The sequence below is a fragment of the Passer domesticus genome, chromosome 4 (genome assembly GCF_036417665.1).
Source record: "Passer domesticus isolate bPasDom1 chromosome 4, bPasDom1.hap1, whole genome shotgun sequence".
Classification (NCBI taxonomy): Eukaryota; Metazoa; Chordata; class Aves; order Passeriformes; family Passeridae; genus Passer; species Passer domesticus.
Genome location: NC_087477.1, coordinates 15,137,755 through 15,153,501, shown reverse-complemented (window position 1 = coordinate 15,153,501; position 15,747 = coordinate 15,137,755). Strand labels below are relative to the sequence as shown.

General features: G+C 47.7%; 1 protein-coding gene across 13 annotated transcripts in view; it reads right to left on the bottom strand.

The window, feature by feature from the left end:
- Positions 1-15,747, bottom strand: part of LOC135298577 (ras association domain-containing protein 6-like) — a 73,403-nt gene that overhangs the window by 17,867 nt on the left and 39,789 nt on the right. For 5 of the 13 annotated variants that reach the window (XM_064416314.1, XM_064416315.1, XM_064416313.1 and 2 more), the window contains 2 exons: positions 4,928-4,998; positions 3,785-3,874 (listed from right to left, as the gene is read on the bottom strand). In XM_064416314.1, coding sequence (XP_064272384.1) covers positions 3,785-3,855 — 71 coding nt within the window. In that variant the 5' untranslated portion in view covers positions 3,856-3,874; positions 4,928-4,998. Of the gene's footprint in view, positions 1-3,784; positions 3,875-4,814; positions 4,864-4,927; positions 4,999-5,127; positions 5,229-7,412; positions 7,455-8,236; positions 8,420-8,459; positions 8,575-11,334; positions 11,359-15,747 lie in introns of those variants that run through there. The other 8 variants (XM_064416305.1, XM_064416306.1, XM_064416304.1 and 5 more) reach the window with 8 other exon arrangements.

Here is a 15,747-nt window from a genome sequence, read left to right as displayed (position 1 = left end):
GGAGGCAAACAGAACACCCTCCCCATGCACCAATGCTGCAGCTTACTTTAACTAGGCTGCACTTGGTTTTCCCTGCATGCTGGCTTCCACTCGGGTCTCATACTGCTTCAGATACCTTTCCTGTCTCCAAACACCTACAGGATGGCTAACATTTCTATTTCCCTCTGCTTGAAACAAAACAGCTTTGCACCACGTCTTTGCTGAGAGGAGAAAGGAAGGAGATGAAGAGAACCTCTGCCGACAAGCAAGGAGCCACGGAGACAAAGCCAGCTGCAGGTCAGGCTGTGGAGGGCTGAACAACGACAGAATTAATTGAAATGCCTTTCAAGGCCATCGAGAATGAAGCGCTCTTCCCCCCACCATTTAAAGACAACTCAGACTGTAATTCAAGCAAGAAATTCCCACCAGCAGAGGTGGTTAACCATGGGGAACAGCTGCATGGAAGTGTACAAATTCTTCCTCGTGGACTAACGATTACAATGGTTTCATGTCCTGCCTCACAGTGATGTGTGAGGACACCGAGTTTGTTTCCAAAGACTGCTTGTTATTTTATTTCCACGTTTGTGGGAGCTGCTGGAGCAGCAAGGCCCACAGATGGAACACAGAGCACCTGCAAACTCTGCAGCACACATTCCTCAGAGAGCTGCTGGAGCTGTTCAGAACCCATGAACCATCAGAAACACTATGACAGCTCCTCCAGCAGTTTTAAATAAAGGAAGTGCCCCAGAGGAACTGACAGCTCAGCATGGGGACAGGCCCCAGGAAGGTGGCTTTCCCCTGGGCCCAGGTGTCCATGCACCAGAGAGGAACCAGGGACAGCCAGGAGGGCAGGTAACATGTCCAGGCTGTGCTTGGGGCAGAGGGCGTGCAGAGTATGAATATGGAAAGCTTTCCCTGGCATACCTATCCCTCCCTCTCCACTTAATAAACACGACAGTGTCCCCTTGCTTCAGAGAGCCTTTTCCCACTGTGAGAAGGGAGAAAATCAACTGGGCTTTTACCTAGCAGGTAACATGAGGACAGGGCTGCAGCACAAAACTCAAGGTTCATTGCATTCCCTGCTAATTCTGTGGATGTAAATTATTTACTTTACATTACTGCAATCCCACACACAGAAATATTTTTAACTAGTTTTATCAACTGGATTCTAAAGAAGGACTTTCAATATTTACTTCAACTTACTTTGGTCTTAAACCCTCAGAATGCTGGTGGCAAAAGCCCTTCTTTGCCCTGGATTGAAATAGCTCATTGGAAGTTCCTCATGTCTCTGTGGGGGACCACATTCAGGTCATCCCACCAAAAGGGAATGCAAATAGGTTTGGATATGAATCAGATGCCAGCCCAGTTCTGATCACAGAACTGGCTACAGGCAAGCAAGATGGAGCATGCCTTGGCCCCGTACACAGGCAAGCTCCAGATGCAACTCGTGATTACCAGGCAAGAAGGAGATAGGCAGTTCTGTCCATGGGATGTTGTGACAGACCTGCTGATCCTGCTCAAAAGGTGCTCCACACTCAAGTCTCTGTACTTCACAGCATTTGGCAATCATTTCATTGACAGCTGTTATCTCACAAGTTTGTTCCAAGCAGGACATTGGGAAGGTGAGCTCCCTGAAGATGGATTAGAAATACTTAAGGACTTGGGGCACGCTCTGAGGGTCACCTATTACTCTTAGTCCATGTTGACTGCAAAGGCAAATAAAATCATAGACTAACAGCAGGAAGTGGTCTGCTAAGGGTCATCTCTGAAGCAGATTCTGTTTCTCAGAGCAAGCCCTCAAGACTTCCACACAGTTTCTTGCCTTGTCTAGAAAAACTTGCCATTACCCTCCTCAGAAGTTTGCATAAGTAAATCTTTCAGGTTTCAGCCTTGCATTAGTGCAACCAACAGTGACAAACCACACAAGCAATTAGAAAAGCCCTGAGGGAGAGATTAACAGCAGCTCACTCTGGCTTGTTTGTCCTTGTGCAGTGGAAACATAAGAGAAAAAAACATTTTCCTTCTTTTTGTCCCAGAAGGGAGTATGTGCACCAGCCTAGTTCCAGGAGTAGTCTTACTGTAACACATCTTCCTGCTGCCCTAACCTAGAGGCAGATGCCATCTCTGCTGAGTTTGGTGTCTGGAAAATCAGCAGCTGTTGGGACAACAGCCAAACACAGCCATTAACAGAAACCAAAGCCAAGTAACTGGCAGAGAAACTCAGCCCAAAAATGTAACGTGCACTGCAGATTCACCGCTTTCTTCAGCAGCAAAAGCGGCATACAAAGGAGCTGCAAGATCAGGTGGTGAACCACAACAGAGCCCAGGCTGCTCTCTGGAAACACTAACCCAGGACAGCTCACCTGTGCTCTCTCCTGCCCAAGCCCTGCACACAATCCCTGAATATTTACGGCAGTTTTGCTGGAGACGCAGCAGTTCAGCCAGCCAAATCATCCCTCAGCCTTTGGTCAGCCTTTTGATCCAGCCGTTGTGCAACTCCCAAACAGCAAGCTTGCCCCATCAGCAAGATTGCAGGATAGAACTGGAAGAGAAGCAGTGTAACAGCAGATTCAAGGCAGAGATGAGGGATGACAGTCTGGAAATTGCATTGGAAGCAAGCCTGAGTGCATATGGAATGTCAGTGGTTCTTGAAATGCTTATTTCCTTGATGCAAGGTGAAGAAAGTTTAAACCATGGCTGTCATGCAGAAAGGTCTCAATTGGGATGCACATTTCACCACATGAACAGGCAAGTGCTTAGAGCAATAAAGCCCCAGAGACACTGGTTCACCTGGTACACCTCCAAACGCTTTTGCATGCCAAGTTCACACACATGGGTTACCTCTGACACAAAAGCACTGCAGCCCAAATTAGCAGCAGTATAAAGGGAACGACTCCTGAAGAGAAAGGGAGTGATGCATCTGCTGCCTGTGTGCTCTGGGCAAAGCCCTGACACCCTTCCTTGAACAGGGAGAGAACAGCATTGCCCAGGCCACACAGGAAAGTATCAGGAGTCAGGAACAAACCTCTCCTGCAGCACGATGAATTCCACTGCACACCCATCCCTGGCTGAGTCCACACGTGGTTTCTTTCCCATGGGAAGACCAGGAGCAATGGAAATGGAGAGAGAAGAGAGGCTCTCCTTCCAGCTCCTGCACTCTTGTCAACAGGGGAAAAACAATCCCATAAGAAAGGGGATGTTGCTAAATGCCAGGTGGCTCAGAGTTTGGGGCAGCAGTAGGAAAAATTCCTCCCAGGGAGACTGAACTGTGGAAAAGCATCCCACAAATGACAGTTAGACTGCAATTCCAAGCTTTTTTTTACAAGTAGGTGAAAGAGACTCTTCCTCTGACCACAGCCCAGAAGTCTTTCTGCACAGATACCCTGCAGTCCAGGGCTGCCAAACCCCAAGCTGCAGACCAGCTGAGCTCAACTCTGGAACTTATGGTCAATTCCAACAGATTTCCAAGACAGGTAGGTCTTCTTCCCTAACTTGTAATTTTATTTCAGAATCCTCTAGAGGGGCTGTTCTCCTTAAGGAACAAAAACCACAGACCCAAAAATTTAATGCTCTGTTCTTTTAATTCCATGTAAAGGTCAACTCTGTTCTGTAGGCAGGTTAAACTAACTAAGTATTAAACTAACTAATGGTTAACTAACTAACAATTAACTAACTAATAGTTAAACTAACTATTGCTGTTGCTACAGGCTCAGCTCTCTACGGGATCCCCTGTCAAGGAATTCATGTGGAATAACTTGAAAGAAAGCAGCAAAGTCATTAAATATCCAGTGTTTTAGTAATTTACCTGGTTACAAACTTCTCTTCATTGATGAAAACAGAAGGCAGATGCTGTGCCTTCATAGTCACTTTCTTCATTTACTCAGAAGAGATGAATCTAAGGAAAAGGTGAAAAAAAAAACAAATGCATCCACTACTGTTACTACAGAAGATGGAATAGTAATCAAGCACAAAGCTTTAGCTGGCTGTGACACAGGCTGGGACACTCAAGCTGAGGGCTCACTACATCATATTTTGACTACTTCATACTTTGCCTTAATACCCAACTATTTCCCAGTCCTAATAAAAAAAGCCATAAGCTATTCCCATCAGGTGTATAAGAGTCCCTTAAATCCCAAGCACTACATCTACCAGGACTTTCTCAAGCAGTTTTAGGACTTCTTCAAGTCCAGGATTATGCTCAAACTGTCAGCATTCTGAGACAGCAGCCCAGGTACTGGGCAGGACCCATGTGCCCACTATGGACAGAGCATGACCCAGGGTCAGCAGAACACACTGTGACTCTGCCAGCCACCCTCATCCGGATTCCTAAAGCCAGGCAAGGGAAGGAGTGGTGATGCTAAGCAGTGTCCTGCTGCACACCAAGCAAGTGGAATAGCAAAGAGAGAACAAGACAGTAATTTCAGGGAGGCAGCAACACAATTTACAGATTTCCACACTGGGATTCAAGCACATTATGCAGGCAACGAGCCAGAGCCACAAGACTTCAACAATGCATTCCTCAATAAACTTAATTATGGAGTCTAGGCTCTTTCCTCCACCCCCAGGTACTAGAATAAAAGGAGGACTGAGGAGTTAACTGAACAAGTAGCATGACACATGGCTGGGAAAAAAAAAACCTCAGAGAATCCTGTGAAAAGCAGTAACATCTCCAAAGACTGCACTGGGAGTTGATCATTCCACTGCCATTTCTCTTATCTGGACATGATGACAGAGGAATTTGGCTCACAGCACTCGATGCCCATTGTCCCTTAATGCCAGGGGATTGACCTGAATCTTATTTCAGACTGCATTGGACAGGGCCTGGTCAAAGATACCTGCAAAGCAGCTGATTGTCTATAGTCCCCGTGACAAGCAGCCTTCCAAAAACTGATTTAGGGAGCATTCAACCTTGAACGGGTCATGGCTGGGCAAAGAGGAAACACCTCACCTCTGTGTACTGCACCACTGAGCTGCTTTTTTAGGTGTCACCAATTTTCCATAATCATAGATCAATAGCTTCTAAAAAACAACATATAAGGACAAATGAGAAGTTTTGCATATAAAAACCACGATCTTCACCCTATAAAATATATAGGAAGGTATTTCCTAACCCCTAAAACCAGAGTGCCCCACCAAAATGAGCTTTACCTGAGCAGCTGGTGTTTCTAGCAGTGCTCTATCAGGAGCTCACTGAAAGGAGCAGCCCTTCCTCTGTCCTTTGGGTGACATCCATCAAGACAAAAACATACCTGCAAGCCAAACAAGCCCAGGGACTTCTGTACAGACATGAGTTTGTGTGTGAGGAATACACTGCTGTATACCACTGCTTGGCTTTTCCCTCTGAAATGACTTCAGTAACCACTGGCCACACCTTGAAATCTGATTTTATGTGATTTGCTTAAGAGCTCTGAGTGAAGCAGCTGCCTGTGTCAGTGTCATTTCAAGCCCTTTTTTCAAGATGCAGAGGAGCTTATGCATTCTGGCACCTGAGTAGCTGAACACAGACCTCAGCTTCCTCGCACCTGTCAGGAAACAGCATGCTAAGAGCAGTGGATAGCCAAGTCACCTCTATTAACTGTAGAGCAGCCACACTGGCAAGCTCCAGCAGCTCCATTGCTTGTGGCTGCACTCTTTTCTACACTATTTGGCCTTAAAATGATTCATCTGAAAGAAAAAGCTGATCTCTGCACATGGAGAGAAGTGACCTTTTCACACACACACAAGAGAGATGAACACTGTGTTTTGCTACGCAGTGGATGGCTCCCAGTAAATTTGCCTTAAACACCTTGGACAGATTTTAAATCAGCCAGGTGCCATTAAAATGCTGGGAATAAAGCTAACTGGAAGAGTGGGTGGTGATGGGGATAATTCTTCACCGATGCCTTTCTCTTTCTTTCCCTCACGGCCGCAATACCCAGGACAGAGCCTTCTCTCCTGTGGCTGGGGAGAAGCACAACTCTCACTACGTTCTCCTCAGCTGTGTGACCTGCTGTGCTTGTCAGCCTTGCACCAAACACTTCCACACCACCAGCTCACTCCAGAGGTGAACCTCTGCTCCCTGGACCCTTCCCATGGGCACATTGTGGCTTATTTTTAGCCAAGACCTAAACCTGTGGGCTGCCACTGCGCAGTGACTTCCCCAGCACCAGGACCTGACACAGCAGATGCCAGGATGTTTGCACTGGCGCTCCCTAAATCCACAAAGCTCTTGGATTTCCCATCACCTCCTGCTACCTTGCTGCTTTCCATGCCACTTCCCTGTAGTCCTTTTGAGGAAGCAAACAGAAGTGAAATGCCTTTTCCACTGCTCCCTTTGATTTGAACTAGCCATGCTAGTTTTCCAGCCACTCCAACCATATCTGCCTGTGCCACTTATTCAAAGCCATCTCCTGACTTACTTGGTATCACACAGGTGTCTCTACCATTATGTTAAACTGGACGAGAAGGGCAGAATTTCCTCAGATAGGTTACACCTGGAAAGTGGGACCTTGGCTGGACTAAACAGCTGGCCTGAGACTTAGCTAAGTAGAAACCTAATGCTTGGAGGAAGACTGACTGAAACATGAAATACGTAGTGAAGGAAAGACAGGAAAGCAATGGGAAAGTCAGGATGACATGAAAACTGGGGGAGCTGCAAACTGAGCATCTCTTGAGGAGGATTGCAACTATTGGAGGAGTCCAGGAAAAGCAAAGGGAAAGCAGACCAGTGCACATTTCAAAGCTGCAAGAGCATTGTCTTGTGCAACATGTCAGGGCACAAGATAAATCTCACAAAGGTAATGAGCTGTACTTGTCTGTAAGAGTCATATCTTACCTGAAATGGTTTTGGTTTTTTTTCCCCCAAAAAGAAGAAGTCCAAGTGTCCGTGCAGAGGCAGATAAGAGGACTTGCTCCCTTCTATTCAATACAGTGATATTTAAGTCATTTACTTAAGGGGACAGACCAGGGACGGTAGAGTGCAGGAGTGAGACAGCAGAGGTTAAGAGCAAATGGCTACACAGATTTTTAGACAAGGATTAAAAAAGGCAGCTGCAGAGGAGAACTGGAAGGAGAGGACACCCAGGATCCAGAAGTGAGCCAAGGAGGAGCAGCAAGGCAGCACCTCAGTTTGTGAAACAGCCTGGATGTGCTTTCTGGTGCATCCATACATGAAGACAGGGCCCGCAGAGCGCAGTGCACTACGCAGAGCCTCTGCCCGTGCTGGAGAAACTAAAGCCCCAAAGCTCAGCAAAGACCCCTAGGTATTTTAACCCAGAGCTCCCCAAAGTTCTTCCAAACGCACGGGAAGTCAGCATAGGGTGAACCTCTTCCATTTCTTGTACAGAAACCATAAGGCTCAGCTGCCTGTTAGCTCAGCTATCCACTGCAGGCACACAGAATATTCTGTACATAGGCACAACACCATGTCCAGCTGAGTCATCTTCTAAACTCACACGTGTCTGGTATTTGGCAAACTCTTCAATCCTGATTGGTTGCTATGAAGATGAATTTAAGATTTTTCAGATAGACAAACTCAGTAACAGCAGAATAATTTTACTAGTCACATACTCTAGTTATGGGACTTCACGTTCCCCTTGTTTGTTATTTTTGTTTACATTAGATGTCCCTACCACCAAAGAAAAAGGTGGTAATTAAAACAAAGTACTTTCTGAACAACTGTGTTTTCCCCACTAATTAAAAAAAAAAAAAAAAGGCTTTGTTTATTTCCTCGGGCTTTCAGATTTCTTCACACCTTATTTTAATACTTAGCTGTTCAGTACAGAGCATTAAGAGCACCCCTTGAGCACAAATCACAGCATAAGCCCTCTGCTCAGGCAGGCTGGGAGTGGGATTTGACAAAAACAGCGGTGAATCGGATCATGCAGTCCGGCCCCTGCGCTTTCCCAGGCACTTCGCAGGGGACGCGCACACGCTCCCTGCCCCGGGCACCGCTCCGGCGGGGCTCGCACACGTCCCCTTCGGGCAGGGTCCCCCCGCTGCGGGAGCGCTCCTTTCTGCCCGCACGGCCGTGCCCAGCCGCACAAGGTCGCTGATGTCGCTCCCGCATCCTCCGGCACCCCAGGAAGGGCACGGGCACGCCGAGGGGCGGCACCGCCCGAACCAAGCCCAGCCGGCTCTCACCCAGCCTTCAGGAGCTCCTGTGGAGCGTTCCTCCTTCCCCCGGCACCCCAACGCCCCCGAGGAGTGCCCGGCGGTGCGGGAGCCCCCAGCTCGCTTCCCCGGCGGGAGGAGCAGCCCAGCCGCCCTCGGCACTCACCCGGCCGGGCGCTGCGAGCAGGGGAAGCGCAGCAGGAGTTCCACGAGCCTTTCCCTGAGCCCCGAGGGAGGCATGGCAGCACGGCCAGGGCGGACAGCCGCCTCTGCTGCCGCTGCTGCTGCCCGGGTCCTGCTGTTAATTGCTGTTTTGTTTAACAAACTGGGAACGCTGGAAGCCCAGGACACTCCCCGCACCTCGGTGCACGTCGGGAATATTTACCTACCACTTTCCTTTCCCCGAGCGCTGACAGGAGCCCGCCCTCAGTCACGGTTCCACCTCCAGGAGGCTCCGGTTAACGCTTTAATCACTACCTTGGCCAGGGGAGGCAACCTGCCGACTCCCTGGAATCGTCTGGTGAAACATCCCAAAGCTCTTGTTGGGCTTCAGCCTCTTCTGTTTCCTAATCCATCGGATAAAGCGTGCTCTCCCTCAGATACCCGCCCATCCTCAGTGTTTGGGGGAACAACTGGTACAACCCATCGGTGTAGATACACAGATTTAGAACGTTATGGCAAATTGTGACAGAACAGCTTGGCACCTTAACCCCACACAGTTGTTTGGTTTTTTTACTGAACTGTGTGATACCCTTATGAATGTTACTGGGCAAGAGCTGCATCTGTCAGAAGGAAAGCATGGCCTCTTTAATTGCTCAGCAATAAACTGCATAAGCAGATGCTTAAGCTAGAAAAAAGAGTTGAACAAGACACACCTTCACCATTTCCACTGTTTGCCCATCTGTTTCCAGCAAACAATTCATTCACCAGATCAACCCCAAAACAAGAAGTTATTGGGCCACGGAGAGGAGCATGAAAAACACCAAACCTGAATTTGCCTTCATGCCCATCTCATTGCACTTTTTCATATCAAGTTCCTTCTGCTTTGTATAATTTTAAGCTGGGGAGAGGCAGAACAGACTCAAATACTCAAATGTTTGATTCCTGATCACATCCTCTCCTGTGGTATACTTCTGTCCAGAGTTGGACACACTGCCAGACACACACCACAGCAAGCCTGGGCTTTGGGATTAAACTTTGTGTTCCAGTTTCTGGCTTTGCACCTTGAAAATATTGACACAAGGACTTAACTGGTATTTACAACACTGAGAGTCACTCAAAACAGCAGGGAAGCAGCAACGCAAGGTTTTTTAACTCAGTTCACAAGAGCATGGAAGCTCCGTGCTGGGGCTTGGAGCTGCTCCATCTCAAGTGGGACAGTTTGGCACAAGCCCACACAGCTTTCCAGCTCTGTAAAACCAGAGGTTTGGTTTTTCCTCTCCCAGCTTCAGATACTTGAGCACGTTGCCTGGTGCTCTGGGATCAGAGAGCTGGAGCAGAGAGCAACAGCAGCCTGACTCCTTTCAGTCTCTAAGCCAAGATCATGTCAAATACCTGTTTTGGACAGGTCTGCCACCCTGCTGGACACCCACACCGTGAAGCTGTGGGCAGCAGGAGGTACCCGAGTATTTTTATGACTGAAGACCGCACTATTGGCTTACAACAGCAAAATGTGATGTTAGCCTCCCCCCGAAGGATAAATCAGGCTTCATCCTGACCCCAAACTTTGCAACTTAAAAGCAAGCAAAACCTCGGATTTCTGCAGATAGCTTTTTTCCTTTTTATATTTTTTTTTTTTCAAAGTTTGTAACCAAGTCTTGCAAACCAAGCACTTTAAGTACTTAGATTCATGCAAAGATGTCTCAGTAAGAAATTAATACAATAAAGCAAAGAAACCTCTAATTGTAATAAAAACTGCAGCTCCCATTCCCAGTAAAACCAGGTGTGTTGGTCCTTACCTTGGCCTGGGCAACGTGGCTCTGGTTTATTTCTAGTTCTCTCTCTCACCCTTGAACTCTTCCTGCCACTGGGCAAGTTTTGACCTCATCTGAGTCACACAAAATCACCTGGTGAGTGGTTGGGAAGGACTGGTCAGTGCAGGCTGGGTGCAGGTATGGGGAGGGGAAAAAAGTCCTCAGGGCCACAGAGCAGGAGCTGCTTTACTGTCAACCCCAAGAAACAGAAGGCTTTGATCCCTTTCATAGAAATTCAATCATCAATGCACAGAGAGAATTATTTTTTTCGTCTTTCATAATCAGCATAGTTTGCGTGCCCTGGAAATCCATGAACAAGTCACAACTTGGTAAAACTGCTTCACCTCTTGAGTGAAAGGGTAACAATAATTTCTTTAGAACAGGCAGGGACTGTGATGATCCTGGAGTCTTTACAGACTTTGTTACATTCTGCTCCTTGCACGATTAATAACTAAGTAATTTTAGGTTAATAAGTAATTGGAAGTTGGAGTTGAGCTACTTCATGACTTGGCCTCAAACCATTAACAAACACAGTGCTGAAGATAGGAGAGAACCTGTAACGGGAAAAACAGAGATTCCTGTTCTATTTTTGTAGCAGACAATCACAATAAGCAGGCTGCCATGGCAGCATCACACACGCGCGCTGCACTTCAGTGGAAGGACTTTGATAAACACAAAGTGTTCCTTTGTTTCACAGTGAGAAGGAAAATCCCTAATCCTGTTTGCAAACACCTATTTCTAGACAACTCATTAACTTCGAGCCCAGAAAATTCTTCCAAGATTTTCTGAGCTAGGCACTCTAAGGCAAAAAGAGAGCCTCATCTGAAAAGACCTGAATTTAACTCAAAAAACAAGTGATCGATCCTTCCATTCTCATTACAAATGCTACCAGAGGGGTGGCATGATCATAGGAACAAACCAAGAAATTAAAACCTGAATTTAGGCTCCAGTGGGCCTCCCGCTGATTAGCAAGATTATTTTGTGTCATCACAATCAAGTGCCAACAGCAGTACTCGTGTGCCAGGACATGCTCTGGAGCCACGACTGATAAGCACAGAAGCCAGAGACTGGGTAACAGATACTAGCTCAGATAATGAAGTATGTCACAAAAGTGAAAAGCACACAAAGGCTTATGCACTGCCATGGGCCATAATCCCTCACACACACCATTTGGTGTGGATTTGGGAGCCACGAGTTTTTAAGGAATAGAAAAGAAGCAGAGCTGAAGTTGGCAGCAGCACACGTATTAAAGGCTATGGTTTTGAATATCACATCAAGAACTGGAACTTACCAAACACTGACCTTTGCCTGCATGGAAAGCAGCTTGCAGGTGTCACTGTTATTATCCTCATGAGCCACTGCTGGATGGGCAGGTCTGACCTCAGCATCTGAAACACCTTTAGTCATGCCTCGTGGCTGTCACTGCCTATCCACACCCATGGCGTCATCCATTTAATATTACAGGACTTCACAGAGGTACACGGGGATTTTTACTGCCTGGAGCTACAAAATATCAGAGAGGGCAGAGCCAGAGGGGACTGTCCTGTCCCAAAGAGCTGCAGTAATACAGCTGGTCACTCCCACTGGTGCTGAGCCAGGAGTAAAATCACTGCCTCATCACACCCAGCCAGGACAGCACTTAAAAACTGTGACTTGGCCACACTCAAGGTTTTCAGTCCATCAAACATAATTTGTCCAATTTTTTCCCCCTGTAGGTCATGCTACATATCTGGATTATTCTGCCTTCAAGATACAAAACCCTTGGTCTCCCATACTTCTCACAGCTGCTATCAAGACCCTCCCAATCCCCACACAACGACCACCCACCAATGCATTAGAGGATCCTTTTATGCTCAGTCACTGCTCTGAAATGACCAGTTGAGGCCATGTGACTGTATTCCCTGACTCCCTTTCCCATTTTCAATGACTTTTCTTCAGTTTTTCCTTAAGGCAGGTGAGTCATGATGTGTGCTGTCTCCTATTTTCTATTTCTTTAAAAAATGTCTGTCCAGAGCTCCCCTCAATTGAACAGTCACTTCCTAGAGTTCTGGGGAAGACTCAGATCTTAATCCTGAACTGAAATTGTTGCCATCGTTCCTGGAAGGGCAGACTCACCTGCTACAGCAGGGACATCCTTACAAAATAGCCTGTCATTTTTTCTGATACTTCTATTTAGATGAGGTATAAAGATGCATTTTCAATTTGAAAGGTGTTACACATCAAAGCTTCTCCTGTACAGACAAGAGGACAGTTTGTCCCTGCAGCAAAACACGCCGAGATAAGTGCCAGTGATGCTTACCTTTGTAAGAATTAGTGCAATAAAAGGGTGATAAACAGCTGTCTCTTGTTTCAGCTCTGCCTGAGCAGCAGGGGATCAGGGGCTGGTGGGCACTGGGGAATGGCAGCAGTGGCAGTGTGCCTGGGCAGCCCACGCTCCTGCGCTCACAGCCCCTGCAGGCATTCTTCACATCCTTCACACGGCTCTGCACTGTGTGCTGCTGAGCACAAATCCCTCCTGATAATCCTGTGCTCCTGAGCACCAATCCCTTCACTGATACCTCAGCCTGCCAGGAAGCTGTGAAACCAGCCACGTCTGAGACCTAAGAAATGTCCCTGTAGTGAATACTGGCAAGCAACAGCCCTGAAGCATTAGAAAAATTGTTCACGGAGAGAACTGTGTAATATCTGTGCATTAGAGATCTATACAGACAGTAGAGCACATGATCTAGAAGCATCCATGGCACTTATTCATTAATTTGGTCTTGAAAACATGAGCCCAGAGGGCACTGGCAAGGAGACAGTGCAAAGCAAAACAGATCAGGCTGACTCGCTGAGGTTCTGCCCTAAGCTGGGTGTGTTGAGGGGCACCACTGTGACTCCTCTCTAAGCAAGTTCATGCTCTGACACAGACACTCCTCAGCTCCACTCACTCTTCTCACTGGAAATCACCCCGCAGACACTGCAGTTGCCTGCTCTGTGTCACTCCTGGCCTTCCATGCTGCTGCTTTCCCCTTACAGCATCAAACAACCCCTTGAAGCGTTGTGCTGTTGAGCGCGTTGTGCCAAGAATAAATTCATTTATATACTTACTATATCACGTTCATGTCATTCTCCCAAGTGTCTGATTGTGTGGATCACTTTTCTCATTCAGATATTCAAGGTTCAAATCCTTAGGGTCCTAGAGCTTATGGTGGCATTTATAAGGCCCCTCCAGGGCAGAGGCGGTGGCATTTCAGCAGCATTGGAGGAAACAATAGAGTCTCTAATTTGAAGGGCCAAACCCTCTTTCATGCTTGGCTCACACATTTACCAAACTATGCTAGGCTTTATGGGAATTAAGGGGGCTAAACTTTGATTTGATTGCTGAGGACATGCTGAGGATTGCTGAGGACACCTCTATGCCATGTTTTTGGCATAGAGGTGCTTTGGAAAAAAGAATCCAGATGAGAGGGCCATGGAACGTGGTAGAGTATCAAACCACTATCTGATTTGGACTAAGAGCTCTGCCTGTGCCTGTGTAAGGCAACGTAAACAAGTCAATAGCTGTTTAGGAGATGCTGAATTCTGGAAAAATTCTTCCCTGTGCAGTTTTTTGGAGGGTGTGTCTTCTAATTTGGAATTTGATCTGTCTGAAACTGTCATTCTCAGCCCCATGGGCAAAACCTTGGTTCTAGCCAGTACACATGTCCTTACAGGTGAAGAATCGGAATGCAATGGGAATGCAGAGTCAGCCTCTGAGATGATGTTGCCCTAGCTTTTAAAAAGCACACAGCAAACCACAGGATGCTGGCTGGCAGAGCCCACCTCCAACAAGAGGATGGTCAGTCAGCCAAAAAGCTGCAGAGTGTCTGTGGGATTGTTACCTGGAAGCTGTGCTCGCCCTGGTCTGTGCAGAGAGCACAGGTTCTAACCGGTGCAGGAGCCGACACATTTTCAGGCGTGAAATTTTGTCTGAGTTGTCGCAGAAACACGAACTGAGCAGTAAATGTCAGAGGCAGCTCCCAGGTGAGTGCAAAACCTTCTCGTACTCAAGTACGTACACAGCTCTGGTGGCGTGAACTCGGTGTGCACGGCCAGGACCCGCCAGCCAGGCGGATTTTGGCACCGTCTGTACCACGGGGAGAGCGGTGCCCGACTGCGGACACGAGGAGGTGCTGCTCGCCCGCGGATCGCGCTGCGGAACGATCCCCAGCTCCTGCGGGATGAGCCGCGGTGCTCCCGGGATGGACACGAGGGGGTGCTGCTCGCCCGCGGATCGCGCTGCGGAGCGCTCCCGCATTTCCTGCGGGATGAGCCGCGGTGCTCCCGGGAGCAGCGCGTTCCGAGCGTGGACAGCGCTGCCTTGCAGATCTGTGGTACATCTCCTCGCTCAAACACACACGGGGAAAACCTGACTTCCCCACCAGCCCGCCCCAAGGAGCGCTGCTGTCGCGTTCTATCTCGCTGCGCTGCACGCAGTGACCCACCCGCGGCAGAGCAGAGAAGGAAGGACGGACGTGCAGCTGCCCTCCACACGCTGCGTGGCACATGCTGGACGCCCACATCAGTGTTTCCCCGCCAAAGGGCTGCCCCTGTAGGGCCTGAGGCTGCAGGAGTGGATGTGGAGCTTAAAAAAGGAGTCCATCCTCAGGGATGCCGGTACATCTTCCTGCGCAAGAAGTAAGAGCAGGAAAAGGACATGAAACATTCAGTTTTGGTTACAAACTCTACAGTGGGTCAATGACAGGAAAGATAACTGGTCCTGGACAATATGGTACTACAGGCTCCTGCTTGGCTGAAGGTGTTAAAGAAGCCCTTGAAAGAGAAATCCCTTTAATCCTAGAAAAACCAAATACTATGAAAGGAAAAAATCTGCATCAAAAGTGCTGAGTCCCAGACAAAACAAGAAATGGACATGGCCAGTGTAGCCTGCTCTGTCCTAAGGGCAAGGTGCTTCTGCCCTTGTTGTGAACAGCAAAATATCCTTTCTTTTAGCTTGCAGATTTGTGAGTTCCTAGACAGGAAACAGTGTCTCCTCCATCAAACACTGCAATCACATAAACAGGGAACCTGTCAACTGGATCTAAAATGTTTGAGATACTGGTATTGCGAGGTGTACCAGCACTGGGTCACCTGCAGGAAGTGTAGGAACTGTTTTTTATCCCAGCTGCTGCTCTCCCTGTCTGTTGGACACTGTTTGCATTGGCTACTGAGTGGCACCTCATTAAAAATTGTAAGCTTCTGACTGGTTATGACCCACCAGGATAACCTGGCAATTTCTGGGTTCAGGCTGATGTGTCTGAAACTGACACAGCAAAATGTTTCGAGCACAAACCTCAGAACAGACTAACAACACAATGCAGCACTTGTCTTCAAGAGAAAAGGCCCAGCTGGGCAGTCAGCAGCTTGCTATTTCCTGGGTGGTTTGTGTGTGCACGCAGGGACTTGCTGCTGCAGGTTACTTCCAGGGTAGCTTCAGAAATTAATCTGTTTCTCATAAAATAAAACATGAGTATCTCTTTGTCATCATTTCTGAAAGTCACGTGGGCATCAGTTTGTTCTATTTCTGTAAAGTGCAATCCTCAAGAACGCAATTCCAGTCCATGTTTGGACACTGTTGTGTCAAAACCCGAAAATCAATAGGAAAGCTTTTAAACGTGCAGCTCAAAGTCTTTACAAGATGCAACCATTTTATTTTTGGTGTTTTTATACACGTCTCATGCAT